This window comes from Nicotiana tabacum, chromosome 4, assembly GCF_000715075.1.
Source record: "Nicotiana tabacum cultivar K326 chromosome 4, ASM71507v2, whole genome shotgun sequence".
NCBI lineage: Eukaryota > Viridiplantae > Streptophyta > Magnoliopsida > Solanales > Solanaceae > Nicotiana > Nicotiana tabacum.
The window spans coordinates 140,690,915-140,705,657 of NC_134083.1; the positions used below are offsets into that span (position 1 = coordinate 140,690,915).

A 14,743-nucleotide genomic window follows, 5' to 3' on the forward strand; every position below is an offset into this window, starting at 1 on the left:
AACGTCGTGTGTGACGTTGACATCGTTATATGCAATTTTTTGTGATTTTGATAAGAAACAGAGAGTTTAAACAAGTTAGTAATAGATGCAAGGATCAACTCAATTACGCAACTGTCTAAGCCCCATGGTAGGCGCCAAACTGTTTACCCGTAAAACGATACAATTGAATTTATACGTGATTTATAGACAAGCGAATCGATTTGATCCCAAACTGATAAATAAATTAAATAAGAATGCAAGACTTAGCGTTGAAATCGAGCTAAGACGACAGATAGCTTGGTTCCGGGAGCAGAGCTTCCGGAGGCAGTAATAGCAATATTAATAAGCAAGAAATAAAATGTTATTGAGCTTTTGAATAGTGTATACCATAAGTTTATCAGAAAATTCCTCCCTACAATGTTTGTTGAACTCACTATTTATAGTTGCGCCTAGGGAACAAGGTTCTAGGATCGAGCCTCTTTTAAATGACAATTATGAGGGTCATTAAAGAATGTGTAACAGCAGGCTATGAATGTCATATTCTCTATAACAGACTATGTATTTAATAATGCAGAATATTCCTAATGAAATGTTGTCGGGTGGCATGCATTCATGAGCAACATTCCCTTCGGGGGTTACCAAGATTGCTGCCCCCGGACTTAATTTCCTCGTGTCTCGCTATCTATTTGTCTCTGGTTCCACGTGTCGCTCTATTACGCGAGTATTTAATATGAATATATTTTGCCCTATATACTAATCACCTCTTCCCAATACTTCTTTGATGTTACAAAACAATTGGAAGGAACTTCGTTTCAAATATGGCGAAAATATTTTTTTTTCCCTGGAAAATATATCTAGGTTTTGGAGATTTTGGAAAGCGTTTCGCATAACTTTTTTCAGCCAAACATCAATTTAAAAAGGTTTCACCCTTGTTTAGCAAAATAGACAGATGAATATGAGGAACGGAAAAACATAATTAAACTTGGTTTATAACATACAAGAACTAAATGAATTTAATGCTTAAAAACAAAAGAAGCTTATCAATGGTTAGTCTAGCGAATAGCGATGCTAAAGTTGAAATAATTCTTTTGAAATTTGTATCACGATAGAGGGTAAAAGTCTGAATTTTTTTCTCTATTTGTTCAGAATTTAGTAGAAACAATTATGGATGTACATAGACCGGGTTCGGTTTTTATCAGAACCAAACCAAACCAATTGTATCGGTTTGGATTGGTTCGATTTTGTCGGGGTTTTCAGGCTTTTTGTTACTTAATTATTATTTCAATCTTACGTTGTTAAATTTTTGATAAATAAATATATATTTAGTAAAAATATAAAAATTTACAAACATATTAACTATTAAAATATTCTTATGGGAGAATTTTGTTAGTAACACATAATAGTAATTTTTTAGTCAGACAATAATTTTTTGTTGATGTACAAGGTTAACCAAATTTAGTAATTAAACATAAAAATCAATAAGATACGTAAATAATAATAATCACTTCACATTCGAAAAAGAAATAAAAATTTATTAGATCTTAAAATATGATATGAATATGGAAGAACAAAGAGATTGACGCGTTTCAATAACACTTGATGAGAAAGTGATCATACAACCCATTATTTAAGGTTAATAAATATGAAGCACTTCATATATTATTAAATATTATATCCCGCAAGAGAATCCCAAATATTTCTAGACATTTTTAAAAAAAAATCTATATAAAATCTTAAAAGTATATATAAAAATTATATATTTATATGTCGGTTTGGTTCAGATTTTTTTACTAAATACAAAACCAAATTAAACCAAACCTAATCGGATTTTTTAATCGGTTTGGTTTGACTTTTCGATTTGGTGCGATTTTCTGGTTCAGTTTGAATACCCCTAGAAATAATTATCGAATACTTGTATACATAGACGGATACTAATACCAATTACCAACTACCAAGTGAAATAAATGAAGTGCATAATTATTGATACGAAAAATAGTCATATATATCCCTCTACTTTCATTTATTGTTCAATCATATCCCCCGTCATACTTTCCGTTCAAATATACCCCTGTTGTTCAAAGTTTTATATTTGTCCCTATTTTAACGACGAATACATGTGGCAGCATTTAATCAAAAGATCCAACTCACAATATTAAAAAAAGAGGAAACTATACAATTTGCCTATGAGGCACAAACTAATTACCCATTTTGCCCATTTAGGAATTAATTACAATTTCTATCTATTCATCAAAATCTATTTTTGCTGGCCATCCATAACTTTTTCTTTGTGAAGAAGTATGAAATCTAATTTTAATTACCCGTTACTGTTCATTCTAATTTATCTTACAATGTGTACCTATGCAATGTAAAGTATTTACCCAACTAACTATTTTCAAAATCCTTTCCTTTCTAATCCCTAATCACGTGAAAATCCATTAATTGTCCCAACCTATTTTCTCTTTTATTGTCTTCTCAAATATAAATAAACGTTTTTCTTCTATCTTTCTCATTTCATAATAGGATCTACGTGTCCATTGAATATTTTTTATTAATCTATTCTCTATTTCAAAATGGTATATAATATATTATTATAACATATCTAAATTTTAGTATAATCGATGACGCACAAAATTGAGTTAATTAGATTATGTGACAATTGATATTATTTCAGTTTAATAATTGAATTAAAAAACTTTTTTTAAAAACTCTTTGCGTGCAATTGTATACCTTGTTGGTATATCTATATACTATACTGGTATCATATGTTAGTTGGAACGTTTTTTGGTTGTATTAGCTACATTTAATTGGTACACTATTTGATTTTTCTTTAGTAATAGTAGAATAAGACAATATCTTGAATTTTTTAAATTTTTCTTTATGCATATGTATTATGTAAGTATTTTTGATTTTTTCTTTATGTGTTTGTTTTATATATAGTATTATAGTACAATATCTTGAAATATATTATTATATTAATATGTGGTACACTATTTTTTAATTTTTCTCTTTATGCATGTGTATTATGTAATAGTAGTATAGTCATATATAGTTGCCTGAAATTAATTAGTAGAACTGTATACCCTATTGGTATAATTATATGTCATATTGGTATCATATGGTAGTTGGAATATTTTTTGGTTTTTTTAGCTACATTTTTAAGTGAATTCTATTCAGAAATGATTTATATTATCATATTTTCCTGTGTTGGATCTTCTTGTACCTATGGACATAGATTTTGTGTATTATGTAATAGTTTTTATAGTTATATGCAGTTGTTAGAACGACCCCGTACAACTATATGCCCTATTAGTATAGCTATATACTATATTGGTATCATATGTTAGTTGAATCCTTTTTTGGTTGTATTAGCTGCATTTAATTGGTATATTATTTGATTTTCTTTTAATAATAGTAATATAGTACAATATCTTGAAATACTTTATTATATTAATATGCGGTACACTATTTTTTATTTTTTTCTTTATGCATGTGTGTCAAGTAATAATAGTATAGTCATATAGTTGCCGGAAATTAACCAGTAAAACTGTATACTATGTTGGCATAGTTATATGCCATATTGGTATCATATGGTAGTTTGAACATTTTTTTTTGGTAGTTTTAGCCGTATTTTTAAGTGAATTCCATTATGGGGATATTTATATGAACATGATTTGCAGTGCTGGGATTTTTTGTGCCGATGTACATAGATCATGTGTATTATGTAATAGTTTTACAGTTATAGGCAATTATTGAAACTAACCCATACAACTATATACCCTGTTAGTGTACGGAATGAGCAAGTTGATTTGCAAATATTTAGCTTGCAATGCGAGCATGTAATTTCTCATATTTTTATTGCATCCTTTAATGTTTTAGTACAGTAGTATAGTCGCAGATAGTTGTAGCAATATTTTAGAGCAATCATATATTCGGTGGTATACATGTATACCATATTGGTATCATATGGTACTCGAAGTCTTTTTTGCTACTTATACTTTTATTGTATTTTTTAATATTTTATTATCATTTCTATTCTAACTAGTATATATGGAGATTTGGCGGCCGTAGATTATGTTTTGCTCCTTAACTGGTTGTGTTACTGCTAATGGTAGAGTGTGTACTAATATTTGTAGGGAAGGAGATCACGGTTTGCATGGCAATCGCGTGAAATTAGAAAAGGAACGAGAAATGAAGAAAATAAATAAAAAAGAAAAAAATAAAGAAGAAGTCAAATTTGAGTGTGAAATAAGTTATGGTAAAAATATAAATAATACGATTTGGGCAAAAATAAATGAATAAAAGAGAAAAAAAAAAGAAGAAAAAGAGAAAAAAGAAAAGGAGAAAAGAAAGAAAAAAAGGAAAAAAGAAAAGAAGCATAGAAATAAAAAAGAATTAGAGAAAAAAGAGAAAACTCCCCACAAAATTACTATGGGTAGTAAATTTAATTAGTTTGATGGGTAGAAAAATAAATAGGTAGGTAAGAATAAATAATTTTATTTTTTTGGGTAACTGTGTCATTCACCCATTACAAATTGAAACCCAACTAAAACACCCCTCTTCTTCTTCTTCTCAAAAGATCCAATAGTTCAAAAAAGGAAACTCGAGGAAATCAGCATACTCTTGGTTTCAATGCCATCTATTGAAATTTTTGGTTGCGCGCACCACAACCACCTCTATGCTTCAATCCACAAATTTAATAATTTACCCACTTATAACTTCATTAATAGTGATAAATGTATGCTCTGTAATTCAATCAATACAGCTCATTCTTCACCCTTTCATTGCCGCCATGGATTCTCGTTCTGGAGGAAAAATTGTTAAGAATTGGTAAAAGAGATATGTCGTTAGTCCTTACGACACCACTGCCGCCGAAACAACAGGCGTTTCCCGACAGCCCTAGTTGTCTCATCGGCCATGTTTTTCCAACGATGCGCACAATTCTTTCTGGCGCTGCTAAGACTCTGAATCGGTCTTTAATTCTGACTCGTCTGCTTTTTCCTTCTCCGATAGCAACTCCATGTTTGGTATTCCATGAAATTGATGAAAAAGAAGAAGAGAATATGTGGATGCTTGTGATTAACAACAACAATAACATAGTATAATCTCATATAGTGGGGTTTGGGGAGGGTAGTGTGTACGCATACCTTACCCCTACCTTTGTAAAGGAAGAGAGGTTGTTTCCAATTGACGCTCGGCTCAGGAAAGAATATGTACCATAATAATAACAAAAAACAAGATGGGGCAACAACGAAAAATCATGTAAAAGCAGCATACACAACAAGATAGTAAGATGATCGAAATGTAAAAAAAACACAACAATAACATACCCACCACACCATGGGGTCTGGGGAGGGTAGTGTGTACGCAGGCCTTACCCCTACCTTGTGAGGATAGAGAATTTATTTCCAATAGACCCTCGACCTAGGAAAATATAAGTACACATTAATGGAAATATAGGCAAAAAGGGACAGTACCAAAAAGCCATATAAAAGTAATATAAAAACAACAAGACAGTAAGGTGATGAACAATGAAAGAAAATAACGGTTAGTCATAAAAACGTACACCAACAGAAAGCGAGACTACATGCCAATACTACTGTTATGAACACTCTAGACTACCTACTTGTAAGGCCCCATAAAATTTTACTTAAAAATTCGAGTTTTCGTGGTGCCGAAGTGGATTGCGATTCGGACTTTTTAGATTGAACGGTGCGTTGGGGAGTTGAAGAATTTTTTTGAAAGTGTAGGGAGTTTCTGCGGTCGTAGAACTGATCTACAGACCGCAGATCTGTCGTAGACTGAAGCAGAAATCTAGGCAAATTTTTGAACTATTATGCGGTCCATTATGCGGCCGCATACCATTTCGCGGGTCGCACAACCCATCGCAGATCCAACATAAAATATTCTGAATGGAAGTTATGCGGCGCATTATGCGACTACAGACCGGTTGTAGAGTGAGGCGGGAGTGCCAGTTCCGGTGGGCCATTATGCGGTCCATTTTGCGGACCGCAAAAGCGCTATGCGGTCGCATATGCGACCACATATCTACATCGGGGTTTTATTTTTCTGGTTTTATAAACTCCCCATTCTTATAAAACAATCTTAGGGATCTTTTTAAAAGGTTCAAACTTATATTTTAGAGAGAGAAAGGTGGTCTAGGGTGAAAAGGAATTTCTAAGTCATTTGTTCATCAATCTTTGCTCAAGCCTTGAAGATTTCACAAGGGTAATTCACTAGGTTTTCATCCTAGAGGTAAAATTCTACTCCCTAGCCCTTAATTTCGTGATTTTACTGAAAATAGGTAATGAGAAAAGTCATTCTTAGGTGTGGGAGTACCATTATGCATGCATGTACTATCAAGGGCTGGGGAAAGAATTTTGAGCTAAATTGGGTAGAGTTTGGGTAGTGAGATGGAGGAATCCACCATAGGAGGACCTTGAAATTATAATACTCACCTAGTGTTTGATAAAATGCTCAAATAAGCTGGAACCATAAACTCTCTCCTAGTTTGTGTTTAATTTTGCTATATTTCTAAATAGATCGAAGTGGCTAAGAATTTCGGAATATTGTAGTAATTTAAAAGGCTCGAGGCGAGGTATGTTAGCTAAACTTATCTCTTAGAATTGAACCCCACAATATCCTTGTAAGTCCCGAGTTGTTCATTATGAATTGATTATTCCGAATAAGCATTGTGTCGAAAGTTATATGTTCAATATGTATTCTAATGTTCTTGTTATGTTATATTCTATTTGAATGTGTTCAAAGTATGGGTTGCATGTCTAAATGATATAACTTCAGGTCGTGATCAAGCGAAAGCTATTATGCCAAATTGTGTAAGAAATCCCAATGTGCTTAAGACTCTTACTTGCTCACATATGTACTCAAGTCTTGAATAAAGAAATACTTTGTTGTTAATAATCTGTGATGATGTTTGAAAGTGAAAGAGGGGAGCAGAGCATGAAACATGAAATACAGCCAATGTGCCAAGAATGATTTTACATTTGGGGCCACTAGTGCCAATGAAACTAAGGAACGTTTAAAAGACGTTGAAATGAGTTGTTAATCCTTTTTAATAAATAAACACCCTGAGAGTATCGTTGGTCACCGAGGAAGGGTAGGTTGAAATAACCTAACCCTGAAACTACACGTGCCGATGTAAGAGTGAATTGTGATTATACCCCTTTATTGGGACGAGATTATTGTAAAGAGAATATCCCCCTTCGTTGGGATGAGACGATTGCTAGAAAAGGGTGATGTCGATCTACACAACATTATGGTGAGACGGCCTAGCCGGTCGGGTCGTGATCGGATGCCATGCCGCACACATGGCGGTGATTTGTGCTTGAACTTGTTGTTGAGATATTGATTGCAAACGTGATAATGATTGTGATTGTGGTTGACCTCTTTGGATGAGACGGCCTAGCCGATCGGGCCATGACTGGACTCCGTGCTAAAAATCACGATGGTATATCAGTGCTAAGATCTCCCAACCTAAAATAATGGAAATTTACTTGGCACTTATCTTGCTCCTAATTTGATGTTTTAGTATTGTCTGAGGCTTCAATTGATTTATGACCGTCCTTCCTTGTGTTATCATTCATTCTAATGAGAGGGCGTTTAGTCTCACATACTAGTACTATTCCATATGTATTAACGCCTATTTTTCCGGGGGCACCACATCTTTAATTGATGCAGGTGGTTCCGCAGCAGGTGGCATTGATCATTGATAGCAGTACACCCTCTTCTCAGCAGATTTGGTGAGCCCTACTTCATCCGGGGTCGTGTATCTTTTGTGCCACGTGTATTATGTTTTGAGGTATAGTCGGAGCTTTGTTGCCGGCGTTATCATAGTATTTTATATCCGTAGAGACTCCGTAGATACAGTGTGGGTTGTATATGGGTGTTGGAAAAGTCAAACTAGCCTTGTTGTATTTGAATCACTTGTTACACTTTAACTATGATTGTGTATGTATTTTGAGACTATAAAATGAAGTGACTAATGGTAATGGAATTGGCGTTGTTTAATTAATGATATAAATATGTCTTCTCTTTATTCATGGGCGAGTTGGGTAGAAGATATTGCACAAGCTTGCTCGGCTGGGGTATCTGGATTTAGCGTCGGTCGTGCTCCCTATAGTCGAGGCGTGACACTACTCTACTACCCTAATCACCGACTTTCATACCTTCCTATCAAGGGTCATGTCCCCGGTCAGCTGAAGTTGCGCCATGTCTTGCCTAATCACCTCTCCCCACCTCTTCTTTGGCCCACCTCTACCTCTATGTAGGCCCCTCAATGTCAACCTCTCACACTTCCTCACCGGGGCGTCTGTGCTCCTCCTCCTCCTCACATGACCGAACAACCTAAGCCGTGCTTTCCCCATCTTGTCCTCAATAAAGGCCACACACATCTTGTCGCGAATAACCTCATTTCTGATCCTATCTAACATGGTGTGCCCGCACATCCATCTCAACATCCTCATCTCTACTACCTTTATCTTTTGGACATGAACGATCTTGATTGGCCAAAACTCAGCCACATACAACATCGTTGGTCTGACCACCACTTTGTAGAACTTACCCTTATGTTTCGGTGACACCTTCTTGTCACACAAAACACCGGAAGCGAGTCTCCATTTCATCCATCTCGCCCCAATACGATGAGTGATATCTTCATCAATCTCCCAATCCCCCTGAATAATAGACCCAAGATACTTAAAACTCCCTCTCCTAGGATGACCTATGAGTCCAGCCTCATATACCCTTCCCCTCCTTAAGTCTTGCCATTGAACTTACACTCCAAGTATTCTGTCTTGGTCCTTGAAACCTTTAGATTCCATGGTCTGCCTACGTACTTCTAATTGCGCGTTCACACTGTCTTGCGCCTCGTCAATTAATACAATATCATCTGCAAATAGCATGCACCACGGCACATCCCCTTGGATGTGGCGCGTCAGTACGTCCATCACCAAAGCAAACAAAAAGGGCTGAGTGCCGACCCCTGATGCAACCCCATCATAACCGAAAAATGGTCCGAGTTCCCACCCACCGTCCTCACTCGGGTCTTTACTCCATCATACAAATAAACAACATGTATTCAAATAAGCCTACTACCAACCAAATACGAGAGTACGTACTAACACTATCGGTATGAATAATCTAGACTACCTAACCTACTATCCTAATCTTCGATCTCCACACCTTCCTATCATGGGTTATGTCCTCGGTCAGCTGTAGCTGCGCCATTTTATGCCTAATCATTTCACCCCAACTCTTCTTCGGCTTACCTCTACCTATCCTAAGGCCATCTAATATCATCCTCTCACACCTCCTTACCGGAGCGTCTCTGCTTCTCCTCCTCACTTGTCCAAACTATCTAAGTCGTGCTTCCCGCATCTTGTCCTCAATAGGGGCCACACCCACCTTGTCCCGAATAACTTCATTTCGAATCCTATCTAATCTGGTATGCCCGCACATCCATCTCAACATTCTCATTTCTGCTACCTTCATCTTCTGGATGTGAGAGCTCTTGACTGGCCAACACTTAGCCTGGTCTGACCACCGCTCTATAAAATATATCCTTAAGTTTTGGTAGTACCTTCTTGTCACACAAAACACCGGAAGCAAGTCTCTATTTCATCTATCCCGTCCCAATATGATGTGTGACATCTTCATCAATCTCCCCATCCCCATGTATAATAGACCCAAGGTACTTAAAACTCCTACTCCTAGGGATGACTTGTGAATCCAACCTCACCTCCCCTTCCACTCCCTCAGCAGCACCACTAAACTTATACTTCAAGTATTCTGTTTTAGTTCTGCTCAGCTTGAAACCTTTAGACTCCAGTATCTGTGTCCACACCTCTAACCTCGCGTTAACACCACCTCGTGTCTCGTCAATCAAAATAATATCATCTGAAAATAACACGTACCACAGCACCTCCTCTTGGATGTGGCGAGTCATTACGTCCATCGCAGGGCAAACAAAAAAGGGTTGAGTACTGACCCCTTGCAACCTCATCATAGACCGAAAAATGGTTCGAAACCCCTCCCACTGTCCTCACACAGGTCTTCGCTCCCTCATACATGTCCTTAATTACCCTAATGTAGGCCACAGGTACCCCTCTAGCCTCTAAACATCTCCACAGAACCTCCATCAGGACTTTATCATAAGCCTTTTCTAAATCGATGAACACCATATGCAAGTCCTTCTTCCTCTCCCTATATTGTTCCATCAATCTCTTAACAAAGTGAATAGCTTCCGTAGTCGAACGCCCTAGCCCAAACTGTTTCTCGGAAATAGACACCCTTCTCCTCACCGTTAGCTCCACTCCCTCTCCCACACCTTCATAGTATGACTAAGCAGCTTAATACCCCGATAATTATTGTAATTTTAGATATCACCCTTATTCTTGTACACAGGAACCATCGTACTCTATCTCCACTCTTCGGGTATTTTTTTCGTCTTAAAAATGACATTAAATAACCTAGTAAGCCACTCCAAGCCCACCCTGCCCACACTCTTCCAAAACTCCACCGGGATTTCATCTGGCCCGATCGCTCTGCCCCTACTAATCTTACGAAGCCCCCACAACCTCCTCAACTCTAGTCCGTTTGCAATACCCAAAGTCGCAACGACTCTCAGAGGATCCCAAATCACCTAGAACAATGTCTCTGTTCCCATCCTCGTTCAAGAGACTATGGAAGTAGGTCTGCCACCTCCGATGGATATGCGCCTCATCCAACAAAACTCTACCTTCTTCGTGGATGCTTGTGATTAAGAAGAGTGAAAGGGGAATAGGGTCGGGCGGATTATGGGTAACGAGTCGGGTTGGATTCTTTTTTAATGTTGGGTTGGTTCAATCTCTGAGAAAACGCCATGTGTCTTGGCCGTTAAAATAAGGACAAATATAAAACTTTGATTGACGGTAGGAGTATTTTGTACGGAAAGTATAACAGGGACATAATTGAACAATAAATGAAAGTAGAAGGATATATGTGTCCCTTCTCCGTTGTTGACACCATACATAATTTTATCGCAAAGTTAATTTAGATACTCTAAGAAAAAAAATAAAAATAAAAAATCTTCCGTGGTATTCCAAAATTGTCCATGTTCCCGTGCTCACGAGGGCCACTACATTACATATATAGACACATCACTGCGAAACCCTAAAATCTCTTTTTCTCTCTTTCTGCCTCTCTTTGCTTAATTTTGGGTGTAAAAGGGTGAGCAAAGTTTCAACTGTGCAGCCATGGCTTTGGTATATTTCTTAGATCTTTATTGATTCCTTTTGATGTTAAAAAAATAGATCTGGGTTTTCAATTCTTTATGATTTTATAGCTAAAGATTTCTATCTTTACTACGGGGTTTTCGATCTGTTAGTATATTTCATGTTCTTTTGGTTGTGGGGTTTGTAGTTTTTATTGAATTATTACTGTATTTTGTTTTGCTAAGTTCTTTATCTGGATGTCTAATAATTTTATTTTTATCTCTTCTAGAATTGAGTGTTAATATGAATTTTATAGTTATAAAATCTAACCGGTGGTTAATTATTTTGCTGAATTTTCCATCTACCTATGCCTATTGGCTATTTGAATTTGTCTTCTCCTAAAGTATTTTTGCATGTATGAAACACTCAATTAAGTAGAGAGCTTATCACTGTATTGGCTGAACTGTGAAGTCCCTTTTTTTCTCCTTTTCTAGATAGCATTTGACCTCTTGCACGCACCTTGACAATTCCACTGATTACTTATTACGTCGCACTATCATAAGTACCGGGTAACTTTGCCCACCTAGAATTAGGCTGACACGTTTTTGGCCTCTGCTGTCGTTTGAACATGTGAACTCATGGTTCTCCTACCACTTCATTGATCACTAGGCAACACCCTTCGGTGCCTTGCCTTGAGTGGAGAATGCTGAACCTTTTTTCTATTTATAGAGAGGGGGCTTCACATTCTTAGTATGGCCCTTTGTTTTTAGTTGCTCTGTCCTATAAGCATCTCTTTTCCCTTGAGAAAGACAACCTACACAGAAGACCAGGTATCTGTTGGAGGGTTCTGTATCCGCTGAGTCAAATGGCATTCAAATTATTATTTTTTATTATGAAGAATGTGGCATCTTGAAAGTTTTTAGGATTTTTGAGGTGTTTAACTTGATGATATATTGTGCCTTTATTGAATCTGTTGGATGGGAGAAAACATCAGAGGATCCAAATCTATTTGGATTGCTAGCTGAGAATTGAGGTTCTGCGTTCCGATTGATTAAAATGGGACATTATGCATGAATGCTAGAAGCTTTTCCTCAGCTACTTTTTCAGTAGCAGAACTCTCTTAAGAACAAGTGCAGATGATATGTCCAATTGTATTCTGTTCTTCTTGGGGATGAAATTTCTTGACGATATCCTCGCATTTAAATTTTCTTCATTATATATGTTGCAGGTTTTGCACTCAACAAATAACAACAAAAATGCCTCAAAGGCACTCATTGCTGCTGAGTACACAGGTGTAAAGGTTGAACTTGCAAAGAATTTCGAGATGGGTGTATCAAACAAGACACCTGAGTTTATCAAGATGAATCCAATTGGAAAGGTATGTTATATTCTACAGAACCGTATATATTTTCTCATGTACTTCAGACAAGGTTTTGCTAATCTTGGTTGGTGTTTTTTTTTTTGACATATAGGTTCCTGTGCTTGAAACACCCGATGGACCTGTTTTCGAGAGCAATGCTATTGCACGCTATGGTGAGGCTATTTCTCATTTTTTTTTGACTTATGATCATATAACAGAAACTAAATCTGAGTATCTGACATTGACCTTTAATTCATGTAGTTACTAAATCGAAGCCCGACAATCCCCTTTTTGGTTCATCATTGATTGAATATGTAAGTATTTTGGTTTCTTAGTTTCATTCATTCAGCAGTTACTTTTTTCATATGTGAAATTCTTAATTCTTGATTTATGTTCACTTTCTCCTTGATAGGCTCAAATCGAGCAATGGAATGATTTTTCTGCCACTGAGATTGATGCAAACATTGCACGATGGCTATATCCACGCCTTGGCTATGGTGCATATATTCCTCCAGTATGTTTCGCACTGTGCATTATTTATAATTTTTCTTGAAATAATAGAAAAAAGCAAAACAACTGAAATCGTCTTGTTTTGCAAAAAGGCCGAGGAAGCTGCAGTAGCTGCATTAAAGAGAGCTCTTGATGCTTTGAACACACATCTGGCATCTAACACTTACTTGGTTGGACATTCAATCACATTGGCCGACATCATAATGGGCTGCAACTTGAGCATCGGTTTTAGGATATAATGACCAAGAGCTTTACCAAGGAATTCCCACATGTGGAGAGATACTTCTGGACTGTGGTTAATCAGCCAAATTTCTGCAAGATATTGGGTGAGGTGAAACAAGCTGATTCTATCCCAGCTCCCCTATCCAAGAAGCCTGCACCGGCGAAAGAACTCGCAAAACCCAAAGCGAAGGAGGAGCCAAAGAAAGAGGTTAAGAAGGAAGAACCAAAGTTTGAAGAGGAGGAAGAAGCACCCAAGCCTAAGGCAAAGAATCCTCTTGATCTCTTGCCTCCAAGTAAGATGATTCTGGATGAATGGAAGAGGCTTTACTCCAACACCAAAACCAACTTCCGCGAGGTTGCCATTAAAGGTACATATTAGTTGCTTCTGTAATCTATTTTTCTTATCAAAGTTTAGAGAGATATCTCAATATTAGTTATTTAAAGATATTTGCTTTCTTCGATCAGTGCATGCTTAGATTTTTTGTAAAAAATATTCTGTAACCTATAATTAGTTCGAGGAAAGGAAGGTCCCCGAGGGTTGTTCCGTTTTTCATTGTTGAATCTCTCTTTTGAATGATCAATTTATGATCTTCTGTATCTGATTGATCTAGTTAAACACTAATCTTTACAGAAAGTTTTATCTTCTGACAATTTTTAGTTTCAAGTATATGGATATGGGGGTTTAGAATTTGGAAACCTAGTACTAGAAGAAGGAATTTTCCACTCCCACAAGAATATACTTGAACTTGTTCCTTGTACTGTTCTTGATTTGCAGGTTTCTGGGACATGTATGATCCCGAAGGATATTCTCTCTGGTTCTGTGATTACAAGTACCAGGATGAGAACACAGTTTCATTTGTAACGTTGAACAAGGTTGGTGGTTTTCTGCAGAGAATGGATCTGGCTCGCAAGTATGCTTTTGGTAAGATGTTGGTAATTGGTTCTGAGGCCCCATATAAGGTGAAGGGCTTGTGGCTTTTCCGTGGAAAAGAAATTCCCAAGTTTGTTATGGATGAATGCTATGACATGGAGCTCTATGAATGGAAGGAAGTAGACATCAACGATGAAGCACAGAAGGAGCGTGTCAACCAAATGATTGAGGATTACGAGCCCTTTGAGGGAGAGGCTCTGTTGGATGCTAAGTGTTTCAAGTAAACATTGTGTTGCATTCGGCAATGGTTCCTTTCACCTGAGGTTGTAGTTTACCTTGGTTTTGTCCTCCCAAATTTACTTAGATTCTTGTTTTAAAACTATCTTGCCCTTTTTTTTTGTTGTTGAGAAAGGTTAAAACATATGTTGTCTTAAGAGGTTTTCTTGTCTCTGTAGTATGTTTTCTAAATTTTCGATTTGACATAGTGAACTGGGATATATTTTTGATTGAGTTTATCCTTTTCCAAGTAAAGCAGTTTTGGCAGTGCTTCATTCATGATCTGTGAAGATACTAAGCAATGATCTGTGAGCTAAC

At 36.8% G+C, this 14,743-nt stretch overlaps 1 protein-coding gene across 1 annotated transcript; it reads left to right on the plus strand.

The window, feature by feature from the left end:
• The first annotated feature begins 11,080 nt into the window (after positions 1 to 11,080).
• Positions 11,081 to 14,680, plus strand: LOC107766924 (elongation factor 1-gamma 2-like). Its single transcript, XM_016585823.2, is given in 8 exon segments — positions 11,081 to 11,237; positions 12,415 to 12,564; positions 12,659 to 12,719; positions 12,808 to 12,860; positions 12,959 to 13,060; positions 13,149 to 13,284; positions 13,287 to 13,646; positions 14,054 to 14,680. Coding segments are annotated over 8 exon segments (1,251 nt in total). The 5' UTR covers positions 11,081 to 11,228; the 3' UTR covers positions 14,434 to 14,680.
• The last annotated feature ends 63 nt before the right edge of the window (positions 14,681 to 14,743 follow it).